General features: G+C 65.5%; 1 protein-coding gene across 1 annotated transcript in view; it reads right to left on the minus strand.

Moving 5' to 3' along the window:
• DOT1L (DOT1 like histone lysine methyltransferase) overlaps positions 1–14,531 on the minus strand; it is a 58,289-nt gene that overhangs the window by 13,507 nt on the left and 30,251 nt on the right. Inside the window, exons 8-19 of the mRNA XM_036848517.1 lie at positions 10,960–11,015; positions 8,930–9,009; positions 4,992–5,060; positions 4,371–4,477; positions 4,136–4,177; positions 3,361–3,471; positions 3,015–3,249; positions 2,621–2,713; positions 1,744–1,835; positions 1,250–1,351; positions 864–1,001; positions 458–583 (exon numbers count right to left, since the gene is read on the minus strand). Of these exons, the coding sequence (XP_036704412.1) occupies positions 458–583; positions 864–1,001; positions 1,250–1,351; positions 1,744–1,835; positions 2,621–2,713; positions 3,015–3,249; positions 3,361–3,471; positions 4,136–4,177; positions 4,371–4,477; positions 4,992–5,060; positions 8,930–9,009; positions 10,960–11,015 (1,251 nt within the window). The remainder of the gene's footprint in view (positions 1–457; positions 584–863; positions 1,002–1,249; positions 1,352–1,743; positions 1,836–2,620; positions 2,714–3,014; positions 3,250–3,360; positions 3,472–4,135; positions 4,178–4,370; positions 4,478–4,991; positions 5,061–8,929; positions 9,010–10,959; positions 11,016–14,531) is intronic.

Here is a 14,531-nt window from a genome sequence, read left to right on the forward strand (position 1 = left end):
CTGGGACCTACAGCTGCTCCGACGGCTACTTGGGGGACGTGTGTCTTTAGGGACGTAGCCTCCAGAGCAGCCTCCGGTGCAGAGGAATTCACTGCATTGCCATTCTGCAGTAACCCATCCCTGAAAGAGCCCCCAGGGCCGGGCAACGGCGAAAGCTTCACGTAAATCACGAAACCTCACTGGGGAGAAGCAAACACGGCGGGAGGCCTCGGCCTGCAGACGGGCTTCCGGGAAGCCCGCACCCGCGCGCTGATCTGTCCGTCCTTCCTTCCCGCACCGTCCTCTGCTCACCTCGTCAGCACGAGCTGTTCTCACGGTGCAAGTGAGGGCCGCCAGCGGCAGCCTCAGAAACAAGGCGCTCGCCAGCCCGGGCGGTGCGGCGGGGACTGGGCCTAGGACGCTGGTCCTGGTGCCCCAGCTGAAGCCTGAGCCCCGCCGCCTCCGACAGGCCTCCTACCTGCAGCTCCAGGCAGTGCCTCTGCTTCTCCGAGATCTGGCTCTTCAGGGCCTGCTTCTCCTTCAGCAGGCCCTCCAGGGACAGCGTGGGCCAGTCCAGCTTCAGCTCCTCGCACCGTGCCTGGAGCTGTGGGGACGGGTGGGCGGCCGTGAGGCGTCGGAGGGCCCTGGGCGCCCCACTGCCGCAGCCTCAGGGCCCGCCCTCGGTCACCTCTCTGCCCCGGGACCCTGCCCGGCCTGGAGCAGGCTGCCCGCCCCGCCCCGCCCCGCCCCAGCCGCGCCCCGCCCCGCCCCGCCCCGCGCGCCCCGCCCCGCCCCGCGCGCCCCGCCCCGCCGCGCCCCGCCCCGCCCCGCCGCGCCCCGCCCCGCGCACCCCGCCCCGCCCCGCCGCGCCCCGCCCCGCGCACCAGCCGCAGGCTCTGGCTCCTCAGCTCCCGGTTGCCCTTTTCCAGCTGCTCCGTCTGCTCCCTCAGCTGCTGGTTGTGAGCCGAGATCTCCTTCTGCGCTTGGATCAGGTCGTTGTAGGTCAGCGCCTTCACTCCCAGCTGAGGACAAACGACGGCAAAGGGGGGGCTCTCACGGGGGGCCGGGGGCATCACGAGGCAGGAAGCCTCCCTCTGACCACCTCCAGGCCGCTTCATCAGGGACACTTTCAACGTGAAGAGCACCAGGAGGGCACCAGTCCTTCTGGATCTTGGCCAGACGTCCGGGCTGGGCCCTGGGCCCCGCCTGCCCCCCATCCCGCACCAGGGCCGTCTGCCTGGCCTCAGGGTGTCCAGGGCAGGGCGTCTACCTCATCCAGTTTCTGCTGGAAAAGCCTCTTGATCTCCTCCTTCTGAGCTTGGCAGTGGCCGAACAGCTGCTGCACGGCGCCCACCAACCGGGCGTTCTTCTCCTGCGGGGCAGGGCCGTGAGCGCGAGGCCCCCGGGATGGGCGCCCCGCCTGACTCGCAGCCCGCCTGGCGGACACGGCGGCGGACACGCACCCGTGAGGAGGTTGGCCAGACCCCCGTCGGGGCCTCACCCCGAAACGTGGCACCACGTTACCAGGAGCCACAGAGCCTGACGCTTCCCGCCCTCAGGAAAGCCGGGGTGCCCGCACCGGGCCCGAGGGCGGCCGCACCACACAGCCCCCAACCCCAGCTCCGCCACCGAGGCTGCAGGGCACACTGTCCCCAGATGAGGACGCCTCAAACGGGGCAGCAGGGCCCGGCCAGCCGTGGCCCGGGGGCCATCAGGCCCCGCAGGTGAGGGGAGCTGGGCCTGGCAGCACCAGGTGCGGCTCACCTTCTCCTGGTCCAGCAGCTGCTGCAGGTTGGCCTTGTACTGAGGGGTCTTTGTGTATGCCAGGAACTGTAGGTACTGAATCTTGAAGGATTCTACGAGGGGAGCCAAGACAAGGTTTTAACTCAGAAACCCTCCCGCTGAGGCTCGAGGCGGGGGCGGGTGGGGTTCGGGAATGGGCCCGAGTGGTGCTGGGGTCACACGGTGCCGTTGTCGTGCCGGGGCCCGTGTCCCACACTGCCTCAGCATGTCCCGCCCCACGTGGGGACCCTGGCAGCCCCTGCCGTCCCCAGCCCGCTTTCTCGTTCTCCCCAAGGACACGTGGGTTGCGGTCAGCCAGTCTGCCGGTCTTCTCGGTAAACATATGCTACCGATGTTGAATTGAGAAAACTGTACAGGAGTTTCCTTCATCCACTTTCTGAAGGGGACAAGGCATCTCAAGGCAGCCCAGCCACGTGAGCACGAGCTCGACTTGGCAGGACAGAGCCCTGCTCCCTCGGGGCACCGGGCTCATCCCGGACAGGTCTCCCTGACACCGCAGACACGGGGCTGGGTCCTCCTCTGCAGGGCACCCTGGGCACCGTGGGTGGTGGAACAGCATCCCTGGCCTCCACCTTCTCGACGCCGGGAGTCCCCCCCCCCCGCCAGTCGTGACGATGCCCCCAGACGTGGCCTCGCTTCCCCTGGGGCAGGACCGCAGCCTCAGACCGCCGCACGGGCCCCGCTGACCCCAAAGCCCAGGGGCGCCCTGGCAGGGCTGAGCCTGAGCCCTGGGAGTGGTGCGCTTGGCCACGCAGTGTGGGTTTCCCAGGGGGTCTGCAGACAAGCCGCTCCTCGCGCTCCGCCCCGCCCGCCCGGCCTCCCTCCCGGGGCAGCTCACCTAGCAGCCTGTGCAGGGCGGGCGGGGCGGGCGCCAGCAGCAGCTGCTCAGGGGGGCGCCGCTGCGTGCTGGGAGGTAGCTGGTAGGGGGCGCCTGCGGGGAGACAGCAGGTCACGCTCCCTAGACGCCAGGCCCTGCGCGACGCCCCAGCTGCCCAGCCAAGCCGCCACCAGACCCCGAACCGCGGCACTTCGCCCTGCCTGAGCGGGGCTTCTGCACGGGACCCCGCGGAGCCCTCGGGAGGCTTTGGAGCTGGAGCACCCCCCCCCCCCAACCGAGTACTCAGCGCAGACGCTGCCGCAGTGGCTTCTGCCCGAGCCGGCAGGAAAAGGGAGAGCGGTGAGGCTCCCCGGGACCCCAGAGCACAGCGGGGCGGGGGCGAGGAGGCACTCACCCTGCGGCGAGGGTGACGCCGCCCGCGACACGGTCTGGGCGTGCAGCAGGTCCAGTGCGCTCTGGGTCTTCTTGGGCTTGCGCTCGGGGTTGGCGGTGCTCATCTTCTTGGGACGTCCGCGCTTCCGGCCAGCCATCTTCCGGCCCTTCTTGTTCAGCTTCTTCTTCCGGGCCTTGGAGGGAGACGGCTTCTTGACAGCGGTCGCCCCGGCTTTCTCTTCCTCAGCACCAGAGTCCTAGCGGAAGACCGTGTGAGGGACCAGCCGGCGACGTGGGCTCCCGAGGGCAGCCTGGCTCCCTCCCCTGAGACCGGGGCCGGCCCATCTGGCCGGGGGCGTGGCGCTCACCATGGGGGTGTCGGCGGGCATGGCCGCCTTGCTCTCGGGCACCTTGGTGGGGGTGGTCGTGTTGCTCTTGTTCTCCCGCTGCTGCCGGCGCCGAGCTGCCTCTTGTTCCTCCTGGGGAGCAAGCGGGGGGCTCGTCCTCTGAACCGCGGGCACCGCGGAGACCCTCCTGCCTGCAGGGGCCCTGCAGCCCTGGCCCCGGGGGAAAGCGAGGTGCACACACCCCACATCCCGTCTCTGCTGGGAACCCAGTGGCCCCCCGGACGGCCTGGCCTGGCCCCCCCCACGGCGGGTGGTCCCAAGGTCCCCACAGCCACTTCCCCACTGAGGGGCGCGCTGTCCACAGGCGACGGCTGCGGGACACCCACGGCAACAGGAGGGAGGACAGGGCCACCCTCAAGGCCATCCTCTGTCTCCAGGTGGGGGTGGCCGTCACCATGCCCTGACCCGGAGGCCCTAGTGTGGCAGGAAGGGCCCGGGCGGGGGGCTCCTTCAAGGCTCACGTGCTTGTCTGAGCCTCCAAAGAGAAAGACTCTGGGACAGACGTCCCACAAGGTTCAGAGACAAAGTGATGACCACAAGGCTGCAGGACATTTTGAAAGGTTGTAACTCCAACCTATCTCCCCCAAAAATCTCTCAAGAAACGTGGCCAGGGTGAAGCTGCTCAAGACGCGGCCGCCACAGCCAGGGGGCCCCGGCACCCAGGCCCACGCCCAGCCACTCGGGATGCCTCGGGCCCTGGTCAGCTTAGAGATCAAGGACAAATACACAAACTTACCCTGAGTTTTGGATTTTTCAGACTAGAAAAATAGTTTTCAAGCTAAAAATGGAAAAGGAAAAGAAAACGTCTCATTAGCGATGGAAAACCCTGTCAGGACAAGAGCCACAGCCCAGACCCACCGACATCAGGCAGTGATGGGCGCGGTGAGCGCTCGGGACCCCGGGTTGGGAGCAGGACCTCTGCCCGCCCACGTCAGCTGGAGGCGGGTCGGGGAGGAAGGGGTGCCACTCACTATGGTGCGGTCGATGGTGTGCAGGTAGTAAGACACCGGCTTCCCCGTCCACGACACCGAGCCTTTTAGCGGCGACAGCTCCACGACGCGCATGATGGTGCCGATGTCTGCGCACAACGGGGCGCAGGGGTCAGGGGTCGCCAGGGCACCAGGGGGAGGGGTATGGCGGGGCTCAGGTCCCAGGCGCGTCCCAACCGCCGGCTGGGGAGGTGCCCATGGCCCTCCCCGCACCCAGGCGCCTGGCCAAGGACAAGGGCGACGAGTCCACAGGGCGGGCTCCAAAGGCCCGCGGGGGCCGATGTGGCAAGCAAGCAGCCGCGAGGATGCGCAGCGCCTGAGGGTCCCACCTCCCCGCGGCCCCACACACACTGCTGCTTGTCCTTGTCACTGCTCCCTCGGGTCCCGGCACCACGGTCCTGCCCAGGGCCACGTCTGGGGACGTCTGGGGTTGTCACAACTGGGGGCCTCCCGCATGGAGTAAGTGCGGCCGCCGCTCCACATCCCACAGCGCCCGGGACGCCCCCGCCCCCGTCACCACTGCTGGCGGGCGACCCCGTCTTAACCCACGGCAGGTGCTCATAATTGCACGTGTTAAGAACTCGGCAACACGAGAGCTCTTACCACTCAAGTTTCTACTGTTTATTCTGAAGTTCAGAGGTGCAAAGGGCTTCGAGGACACAATTCTGCCACCTGAAACACAGAGGGGGATCAGTGCCGGCCGTGGGGACACCAGCGCGCGATACGAGCAAGAGCCTGATGAAGGTTAGAGCACCAGGACGCAAAAGCATCCAGAGAAACCAGCCCTCTGAACACAGAAAAGCCGAGGGACTGGGAGTCCTGAGCTAATCTCACAGCTAAAAGCAAAGCGGCGCCTGAGAGCTCCGACCCCGTCTCACGATTTGCTTTCCTGCAAAACGCGCTCAGGGCCTCACAGTCCCCTGGGTCTCGCCGTGGGGCCCGCTGGGCACCCCCTCTACAGCTTCTGCGCTGTCTAGATGCGCCACACCCACACCAGATCCGGGCCAGAACCAGCCCTGACCCCAGAGACAGACAGAACCTGAGGGAGAACCGGGTCCGGACACACAGACAGAACCTAAGGCTGGACCAGGCCCTAACACAGAACCAACAGAACCTGAGGGAGAACCGGGTCCTGATCCACACGCATAGACAGAACCCGAGGCAGGACGAGGCCCGGCTCCAGGGAAACAGGACCTCAGAGAGAACCGGGCCCAGACTCCACACAGACAGAGCCTGAGGGAGAACCAGGCCCTAACCCAACACAAACAGAACCTGAGGGAGAACCGGGTCCTGATCCACAGGAACAGACAGAACCTAAGGCAGAACCGGGCCCTGACCCCACACAGACAGAACGCGAAAGGGTCAGGTCGGGAACAGCTGCACAGAAAACGGTTTTTCCAATTAACTCCCGGCATGTGTGCAGTCACTGTAGGGAAAAGAACCCCAAGGACTCGCAGCCTCCTGCAGAGAGGCCACCGTGATTGACGACGTCACCCTCAGGTGACAGACGCTTCCCCCATCCTGTACGAAACACTGTCAGGAAACGTAATACACCGGAACGTTCCAGCGTAGGAAATGCAGAGCCAAATATAAAAGTCAAAGAAAACGCGTGACGAGTAAACTGAAGCAATCAGGATGAGCCCTCTGCTAGCGCATGCGCTCACGGCTCCCCGAGCCCCAGCCTGGCCTCTGGGCGCCCCCCACCCCGAGGAGGCGGCGACGCCAGGTCCCGGGCTGGCCAGGGGCGAGTTTAGGCAGTCGGCTGGTTGTGCCAGCAAAGTCACGGCAGCCAGAGGCTGAGGAGGTCCCCCGGGCGCACCTGAGGAGTGTTGAAGGGAGGACGCTCGAATTAGGAATGTGCCCCCTGCAAGGCTTCCAGGACAACAGGTGCCCTGAGGGGATTTCTGTGGGCATGTCACCAGGGGCCCCGAGCCGGCTGCGTGCAATACCCGGGCGCTCAGCTGGGACACGGGGTGCGGAGGGCGAGGTCAAGATGACCAAGAGGGACGAGTGCAGAACGGGCGACATCCCACCAGACAACGAGGCCAGATGCCCAACGGGCCGCGTCCAAAAAGATGGAGGGGCCACGGCCCGAGGCCTTAAGGCTAGAGAGTTGGGACCGCACAGCCCAAGAGGCGCCCGGGGCAGCCGGCGGAGCAGGAATCCACGCCTCTCCCAGGTGGGGCGCGGGGACGGGCGCCGAGGGCTCAGGAGAAGGGCCCGGGCACGGCGCTCGCTCCCACAAAACCATCGGGGGCGACCCTGCGCTCCCCCGCACACGCACACACGCAAACACACACGCAGCCGGCAGTGCTGAGGGCAGCTGGGAACTCTCTGTGCCTATGCTGGGTGATCCTTTCCCCTCTCCTGTTTGCTTGAAACGTTTCATAACAAAACTTGGGGGACACACCCCGTTCCTCTCTCCCGGCCACAGAGGAGGTCAGGACGGCATGGGGGCCTCCCCGCAGCTGCGGGGACAGGGAGCAGGACAGAGCGCGGCGCGTCTGCAAAGACCTGACGTGGGAATCGCAGCAGCAGCGGCGGCAGCAGAAGCCGCCCTCCTGAGCCCGAGGACGAAGACGCTTTCTGGAGACCTCCCTGCAGGACAGGTGACTCCTGCCATCTCATGTCACGACTGGAGAAGCATGGGGACACCCTGTCAGGGCCGCATCCCTGGCCAGGCCCCAGGAAGGGGAGCGGGCAGAGCCCAGCAGCACCGTGGGCACGCGGGGCGGCATATCCGACCTCACGCTGAGGTCATAGCCCACGGGGGGCCCGGGAGACCGGTCCCGTCCTGCCAGGAGGACCCCGAGAAGGATGGGCACCTGAGGCTGGAGCTCTCACACGGATGGCGACAGCCCCCGGCCGAGGACCAGAGCCCGGCCGTGTGCGCCTGGGCGTCCAGGGAAAGAAGCCCGCGACTCCACCAGCGGTGGGATGACCCCCAAGCTCCTGGAGCAGAGCGCATCACAGGGCACAGACAGAGCCGCCGTCACCCCGAGTGTTCACCACACATGGGAAGCTACTGGCCTCCCCACGGGGAAGAAACAAAGCAGCAGGTGAGAAGCAGGCGCGAGGGCACAGGACAAGGGGAAACGCGGGCCCTCCCCGGGTCCCCAAGCTGCTGCCCTGCTTGTCAGGACCATCGATGGTGCTGGGACAGAAAACGCCCAGCTTTCTGAGGGAGACGGACTGAGGAGGACGGCCTGGAGAAGCAGCCGCTCCTCCGTCCCCTCTTCCTGGAACACACCGGACCTGCTCTCCCACTCTGAGCCTGAGCCCAGCTCACCGTGGGACCCAGGGGCGGGCACGAGCACACACACTAGGCTCAAATGAAGCTGGTCAGCTCCCAGCTGTGTAGAGGGCTCCGCCCAGGTGTCCGCATCGGTCTGATGCTCCACGTGCATGAGGACGCCCCAGGCACAGCTAAGGGACACCTCCCGGGTGCTGCTGGGCCTGGGCGGGCCTCGACGCAGCTCCCTCCCTGCACCTTCAGTGGCCTGGAGGGATCTCACTCGGGGACCACCACGCCAGAGGGAGGAGCTCGGGACACAAGAAGACCGAACAACCCCCGGCTGCGTTCCTGAGGAGGGGAGAGTCCGCTCAGACGCCAGGAGCTCCCAGGAGCTCCCATCGTCCAAGCGCTCGGCCTTGGCACTTCCCTCCCAGTCTCTTCACGGCCTGTCGAGACCTCCCCCATACAAGGTTCTGGCCAGATGCCAACAGCACTCACTCCACAAAAGCACCAAGGTAACCCGTGAGTCTAAACGCTTTCATAAGCACGGGGAGAACATGCCCCTCCTACATGCTAAACGGATCCTGACTTGAGAACAGACTCAGCTTTCAGCTTCACCCCGTGACCTCTCCTTCCAGAGCTGTGCCGAGCAGTTCTGGCAGCACTTCCAAGACTCGGACACAAGAAAGGTGAGGTCCCCTCCCGCTTCCGGGGTCTCGACTGGCCTGGGGACGGAGGGTGAGGGGGAAGGGGAAGCAGCGGGGGCGGCTCTGGCCAGGCAGCCCGGGTCCAAGTACAGGAAAGGCCCGGCCGGCAAAGGTCGCAGGGGCCGGCCAGGGGAACCCCCGTGCCCTCAGCGCCCCCAGGTTAGGGTTCTAGATCACGTGGGGACACCCAATCAAGTTTCAGTTTCCCATACACAGTGAAGAATCCCTTAGGAGAAGGCAGGATGTCCTTGAACTAAGAAGTCACTCCCTGTCTCCCGAAATCTGAACTAACCAGACAACCTGCAGCTCCCTTGCTAATCTGGCCCCGCCCCAGTCCTTTGGGCCGGCTGCAAGCTGGGGCCTGAGCGGGGTAGGCGTCAGGTCTATTCCACCACACGCGCTGAGCTGCGAGGCACCCGCCCACAACCTAGGTGACAGTGAGAACCACGATGGATGGGACCCCCTGCCTGAGGCCTCTCCACCAGGGCCGAACCCGACGATGCCAGTCAGGACCCCGCCACCCGTGACCAGGGCCACAGCCACCCAGCCCCGAGCAGGTGCAGGCGCGGACGCACAGGGCAGGGAGGGGAGCTCGTTACCTTCCTTCATGTTTGCGAACCGCTCCTTCAGCTGGTGATCCACCTCAGGACCAAAGGCAAAGTTATTCACAAATATAACACTGCAAAATAATATTCCAGTTGAGTGAAAAGAGGTTCTACCTGCACACACGTACAGCGCCGCGGCGCCTACCACGCCCACCGCCTCTGCCGCCGGCTCTGCCCGCACCACCTCCGCCCGGCCTGGGGACGGGTGCCGGGGCCCACGGGCTGTGACTGCCACCCTGGGTGCCGTGAGCATGGACACCGCGACAAGCAGACCGCTAGCTCCCTTGGCAAGGCGCGCACGGACACGGGCCCAGGGCAACGGGCTGCCCTGCCTGCCCCTCAGGCGCCCCGGGGTTGGAAAGCGGGCAGCTCAAGCACCAGCTGGGCAGAGAGGTGCGAGGACACCCAGGCAGGAAAGCAGCACAGACCCGTCAAGCTGCACCACCACCCGAGGGCCCAGCGCCAAGTTCTTCCGAGGCAGGGCCTGGCCCATCCTCTCCCATTTCTCAAGCGTTCTCTGGCACCCGACGGCCCGAGGAAGCGCTGCCTGAAGACGCCCACCGGGCAGTAGGAGGCTGCTGCCCGCACAGGCCCCCAACCTGTCCCCTCCTCTGCCCGCCGGCTCCTGCCCCCATGTAGGACCCCCACCAGGGATCCCCTCCCCATCTGAATGTGACGGAGAGCAGCGACCTGTCTGCTGTTCCACGCCACTTGTCTGGAATCTCGGTACTAGGACAGTAACGGAGGATCTGACTGGGGCGAGGACGGACACGGGCAGCAGGAGAAGCACTGAAGGCGTAAGCCAAGCTCTCTCGCTGCCGACCGCTTGGAAAGAAACCCAGATGCGGTGCGGTTCAGGTTGGGGCCGACAGGCAGAGCCCTGATGAGAGCGGCGAGCTGGGGAGGCTCCGACAGGGCGTGGGGCCGGCCTGGAGAGGTCCCTGCTCTGGGATGGAGCCTGGGAAGGCTGCACACCAGGGCCTCAAGGTGGCCAAGGCGGGGAGAGGGGGTAAGCCAGGACAGACCCTGGGCTGCCTGAACTAGAATCACCCGAGAGGAAACAAGGAAGCTCCCTGAGGCCCGCGGAAGCCAGGATGAAGACCCCTGAGCGCAGAGGAGCTGGTCAGGGCAGGGACACCCCCAAAAGGAAGCAGAGCGCCTAGGGCACTCGCCGTCTGGGGGGCACCGTCTGGGGGCCCCGGCAGAGCCCAGCCTCGGGGCCTCGCGGTGCTCTGGGCGAGCTCTTCCTCGCCGGGCCACAGCTGCTGGGCGCCCCCCACGGGAGAGGCCCCCACGGCAGCTGCTCCAGAGCCCCCCGACCCCATCTGATGGGGACACCCATGGGGTCAGCACAGTCCCCTCAAGAAAAGGGGGACGGCGTGCCCAAATCAGGTGAGACATTCTCACGGGAGAGCGAGACAAGGACAGGCCTTTGTGAACGAGGGATGCCTGTTTCCTACCTGCCTGCACGGAACCCAGTGGTGGGGCCTCGGGGAGCCGTGCAGCGAGCACATGCAGAAGGAAGCGGGGAGGCCAGACCACGAGGTCGAAGGGAAAAGGTGCGACCCGCCCCCCTCCAGAGAGCTGAGAGAGTGACACGCCCGCCCCGCGGTCACCAAGGCCCGGCCACCCCCACTGAGCCACACGAGCGCCTCGCGCTCCACAGGCACTGCCACTGCTGCCGCCAGGTGCGCAAGCGCGGGGTCCAGCCCGCTCCCCGGCCCCAGGTCTGGGCAGGACAAGGGAAGGAACCACGGAGGCAGAGCTGCCCGCAAGCTCAGGATACGCGGCGGTGTCGGCCTGGAGACTGCTTGCCACGGCGCTACCATCCATCCCGGGGAGGCCCAACGGCAGGAACCTGCACTGAGCCCAGGCCCTCCCCGCGCTCTCCGGCCCCTGCCTGCTGGGGTGACCCCCGGGGAGGGGGAGCAACCCGGGGAGGGGGATCTGCGCCGCCCCGCGCCATCCTGCCCTGCCCGGCAGGCCCCCGCGGCCCTCGCAGCCTCACTCTGGCCCGGCCGTACCTCGTGTTGGCGATCCGCTCTCTCCACTCCTCCGAGAGGAAATCTCCTCTCTCCAGCTGAAAGGAGAAAAGAGGGACAGCCCATCACTCAGGGGTCTCGCTCGCCTCTGCACCCCGCCCCCACCTGCCCCCCAAAGAAGAGATGGAATGAGCAGAGGCCCTGAGTTGGGAGGCCGCGGCAGGGCGGTGGCGTTGGGGCCAGGCTCCCACAAGGGGACGGCGGGGAGAGGCCGAGACCACGCCATGCCCATGCAGGGCCAGCAGGGGGCGCCCCGAGGCGCCCGTGCTGGACAGAGCACACGCGGCGAGGGCGCAGTTCTCCTGCACCACCTCGCCTGTCTCCCGGGCAGCAGGGCTGTCCTTACGCCCTGACCACTATCTTTGTTAGCCGACTAATCTCATTGTGCTTCAAGGCCAAAGTCTGCCTGAGACAACTCAGACCTTATTAACCTAACTGCCCAGAACTGTACCACTTAACAAACCAAGAAATCTGGCTTTATAATTCTTAAAAAAAAGGCTATCATCCCACTCCTGGGTGTCCACCCCAGAGAAGTGAAAACAGACCTCCACAGGAAAACCTGCACACCCCTGTCCGCAGCAGCAAAGGTGGGAACCCACGTGTCCGTCATGAACGTGGACATATAAACACCCTGTGGTCCCTCCACACACGGGAGCAGCACCCAGCTATAAAAAGGGGTGAAGCCCCGACACTCGCTACAACGTAGACGGACCCTGAGAACACGATGCTCAGTGAGGGAAGCCAGACACAGAAGGACACACAGTGTGTGATTCCATTGATGGGAAACGTCCAGGACAGGCGGACCCAAAGACAGAGCGTCTCTGGGGGAGGGTGGAGGTGGCTGCTGGCGGCCCCCGTCTGCACCCCACAAGCCACCAGGTGACCGGAGGCCCTCCAGGCAGCAATGGGGCAGCACCACCCAGCAGGGCTGGCCCCTGAGCCTGCCTCGGACGAGCAGGAGGGAAGACCCCAAGCGGAGGAGCCTGTGAGTGCCACGGCACCCAGGCACAGCAGCTGCAGGTCCGGCGCCCTCCAGCACCCAGGAGTCACCCAGGGACATGAGGGGCCGAGCCCCGCAGGGCAGAACGGAGATGGCTGTCCTAAAACACGAAGGTGCCGTGGGAGGTCTACGTCCTGGACGTCTGCGTCTGCTCGCTGGGTCCTCTCCCCTCCTGAGGCTGCCACGGTTCCCTGCGCACAGCCCAGCAGGCTCGGGACACTGACCCAAGTCCAAAGTCCTTACGATGCCGCAAAGGAAAAAGCTCAAGCTGCAGGCCTGAGGCCGTGTCCTGGGAAGGCCGCTCGGTGTCTGGAACCGGACCTCAGGGGCTCCCTGTCCGCACACTCTCCGGGAAAACATGGGGTCCACATGGGCACCTGCTCTCCTCCCAGAGTCTGGGGTCTCGGCTGACCGGCCCCCAGTGAGAACCCTGGGCTGGGTCCTGTGAGCCTCCCTGGGGCCCGCACCTCGCTCGTGCTGTCGCGTCTCGCTTGGGGGAGTGAAGCGCGCCCTGTGGAGTCTGGAAGCTGCGCCCGGTCCCCTGGACCCACCCGACGCCTCTTCCCTCCGCTGGTTTTGCTCCGTCCTGTCTCTGAATAAACTGCAATGTGAGGACGACGTCTGCTGCGTCCTGGGGTCCCGCAGGCTTGTCCTGATGTGGCTTCTCTCTCCATGGGGGCTCACCCATCCAAGCCACACCGTTTCAAGCCACAGCGCCACTGCTCTGTTGTGGCCTCACGTTCAAGGCAAGAAAACAGCCATTGTCCCGGCCCCGCCGCCATTCGCCTCTTGACACAGACTGGCTGAGTCGGCTCTGTGTCGCTGGGGCCAATGTGCCCAAGTTAACCGTGGCAGGAAGATGTCACCCCCCACCAAGGACCCGTGACTGGCCCCAAGATAACCAACACCTCCAGTGTGGAGAAACGCACGCGGGGATAAGAAAGAAGAACGGGGCTTCCCTGGTGGCGCAGTGGTTGAGAATCTGCCTGCTAATGCAGGGGACACGGGTTCGAGCCCTGGTCTGGGAAGATCCCACATGCCACGGAGCGGCTGGGCCCGTGAGCCACAACTACTGAGCCTGCGCGTCTGGAGCCTGTGCCCCGCAACGGGAGGGGCCGCGATAGTGAAAGGCCCGCGCACCGCGATGAAGAGCGGTCCCCGCACCGCGATGAAGAGTGGCCCCCGCTTGCCGCAACTGGAGAAAGCCCTCGCACGAACCGAAGACCCAACACAGCCAAAAATAAATAATAAAATAAATAAATAAAGTAGCTATAAAAAAAAAAAACGCAGCTTTCTTTAAAAAAAAAAAAAAAAAAGAGAAAGAAGAACGGACTCCAGCCCGCATAGGCACAGGGGCTGCCACTGCCTGCCCGGGGACCTGGCCGGGGGTACCTCCCCACACAGCACTTCCGGGAGGCCGCCACCGCCCCAGGCACGCGAAACCTGTGTGCCAGGCCCACTGCCAGGGGCCGACAGCACGGGGTCACCCGGCTGTCGCCAGGCGGAGGGGGCGCCCTGAGGTGTGACAGACGCAGGCAGAAGCCGGGCGTAGGGAGGGCCCAGGGGCTCCGACGGGAGGAGAGCTGTGGGCTGCAGGGCCGGGCAGGGACCGAAGAGGCGGCTCGGGCGCCAGGAAACATGCCGGGCTCGGAGGCTCCTGCTGGCTTCGTTCCCCGCTCAGCTACTAAGTGACAGAGGCAGGACCCTGCCCGCCAACCAGGGCACCTGCTCCCAGCCACAGAGAGCCGCAGTGGGGGCACCTTTCCAGACCCAGCCGGCAAGCTCCTGCCAAATCCAGGCGTTGGGCAGGGACTGTCGCCACACCCTCCTGGAGCAGCGCCACGTGGGCGCCAGAGGCACAGCTGGCTGCCGCTCCGGACACGGCCGCCAAGGCCGCGACCAGGAGTCCTCTGAGCCGAGTTCTGCTCGCAGCCACCTCGCGAGGCCGCAGAGCAAGGGCAACTGACAAGCGCCCTGGACCTCACGAGGCCAAAGAGCGAGAAGGTTCACACACAGGGAGCCCCGCCAAGGAGCCAGCTGACGTGCCACTGACCCCCAAACACCCACCAGGCCAGGCGCTGCCGCCCAAAGGTGACGAGGGGAGGAAGGAAGGAGAGGTGACCCGCCGGGGCGGGCAGCCCACCAACCTCACCCCCGCCTCTCCCTCCAGCAGCGGGGATTGTACCAGCAGCTAGAACCACACTCCGAATAAAGCAGCGAAGGCTGCCCGCGGATCCATCGGGGCATCCCTGGGACCTATGTCAATGCAGACTTCTATGCTATGGGCTTGAACTGCTTGGCCCTCTCACCAGAAGCAGGAGGCACTTCTTAAATTTAAAAACCTATGTTTTAGGACGTCATGAGGTCTTAGGAAAACGGTAAACCACCCAGGAACTCTTAGCAGCATGCCGGTGGATCTAGGGACTGGGCAGGAAGAAGTTTCCTGGAAACAGAAACCAACTGGACTGACTGCCCTGAGCCTGAGCTACGAACACCAGAGGACTTGAGATGCAGGAGGGACACAGGAGGACAGAGGATACACCCCTCGTTTTTC

The sequence above is a fragment of the Balaenoptera musculus genome, chromosome 3 (genome assembly GCF_009873245.2).
Source record: "Balaenoptera musculus isolate JJ_BM4_2016_0621 chromosome 3, mBalMus1.pri.v3, whole genome shotgun sequence".
NCBI lineage: Eukaryota > Metazoa > Chordata > Mammalia > Artiodactyla > Balaenopteridae > Balaenoptera > Balaenoptera musculus.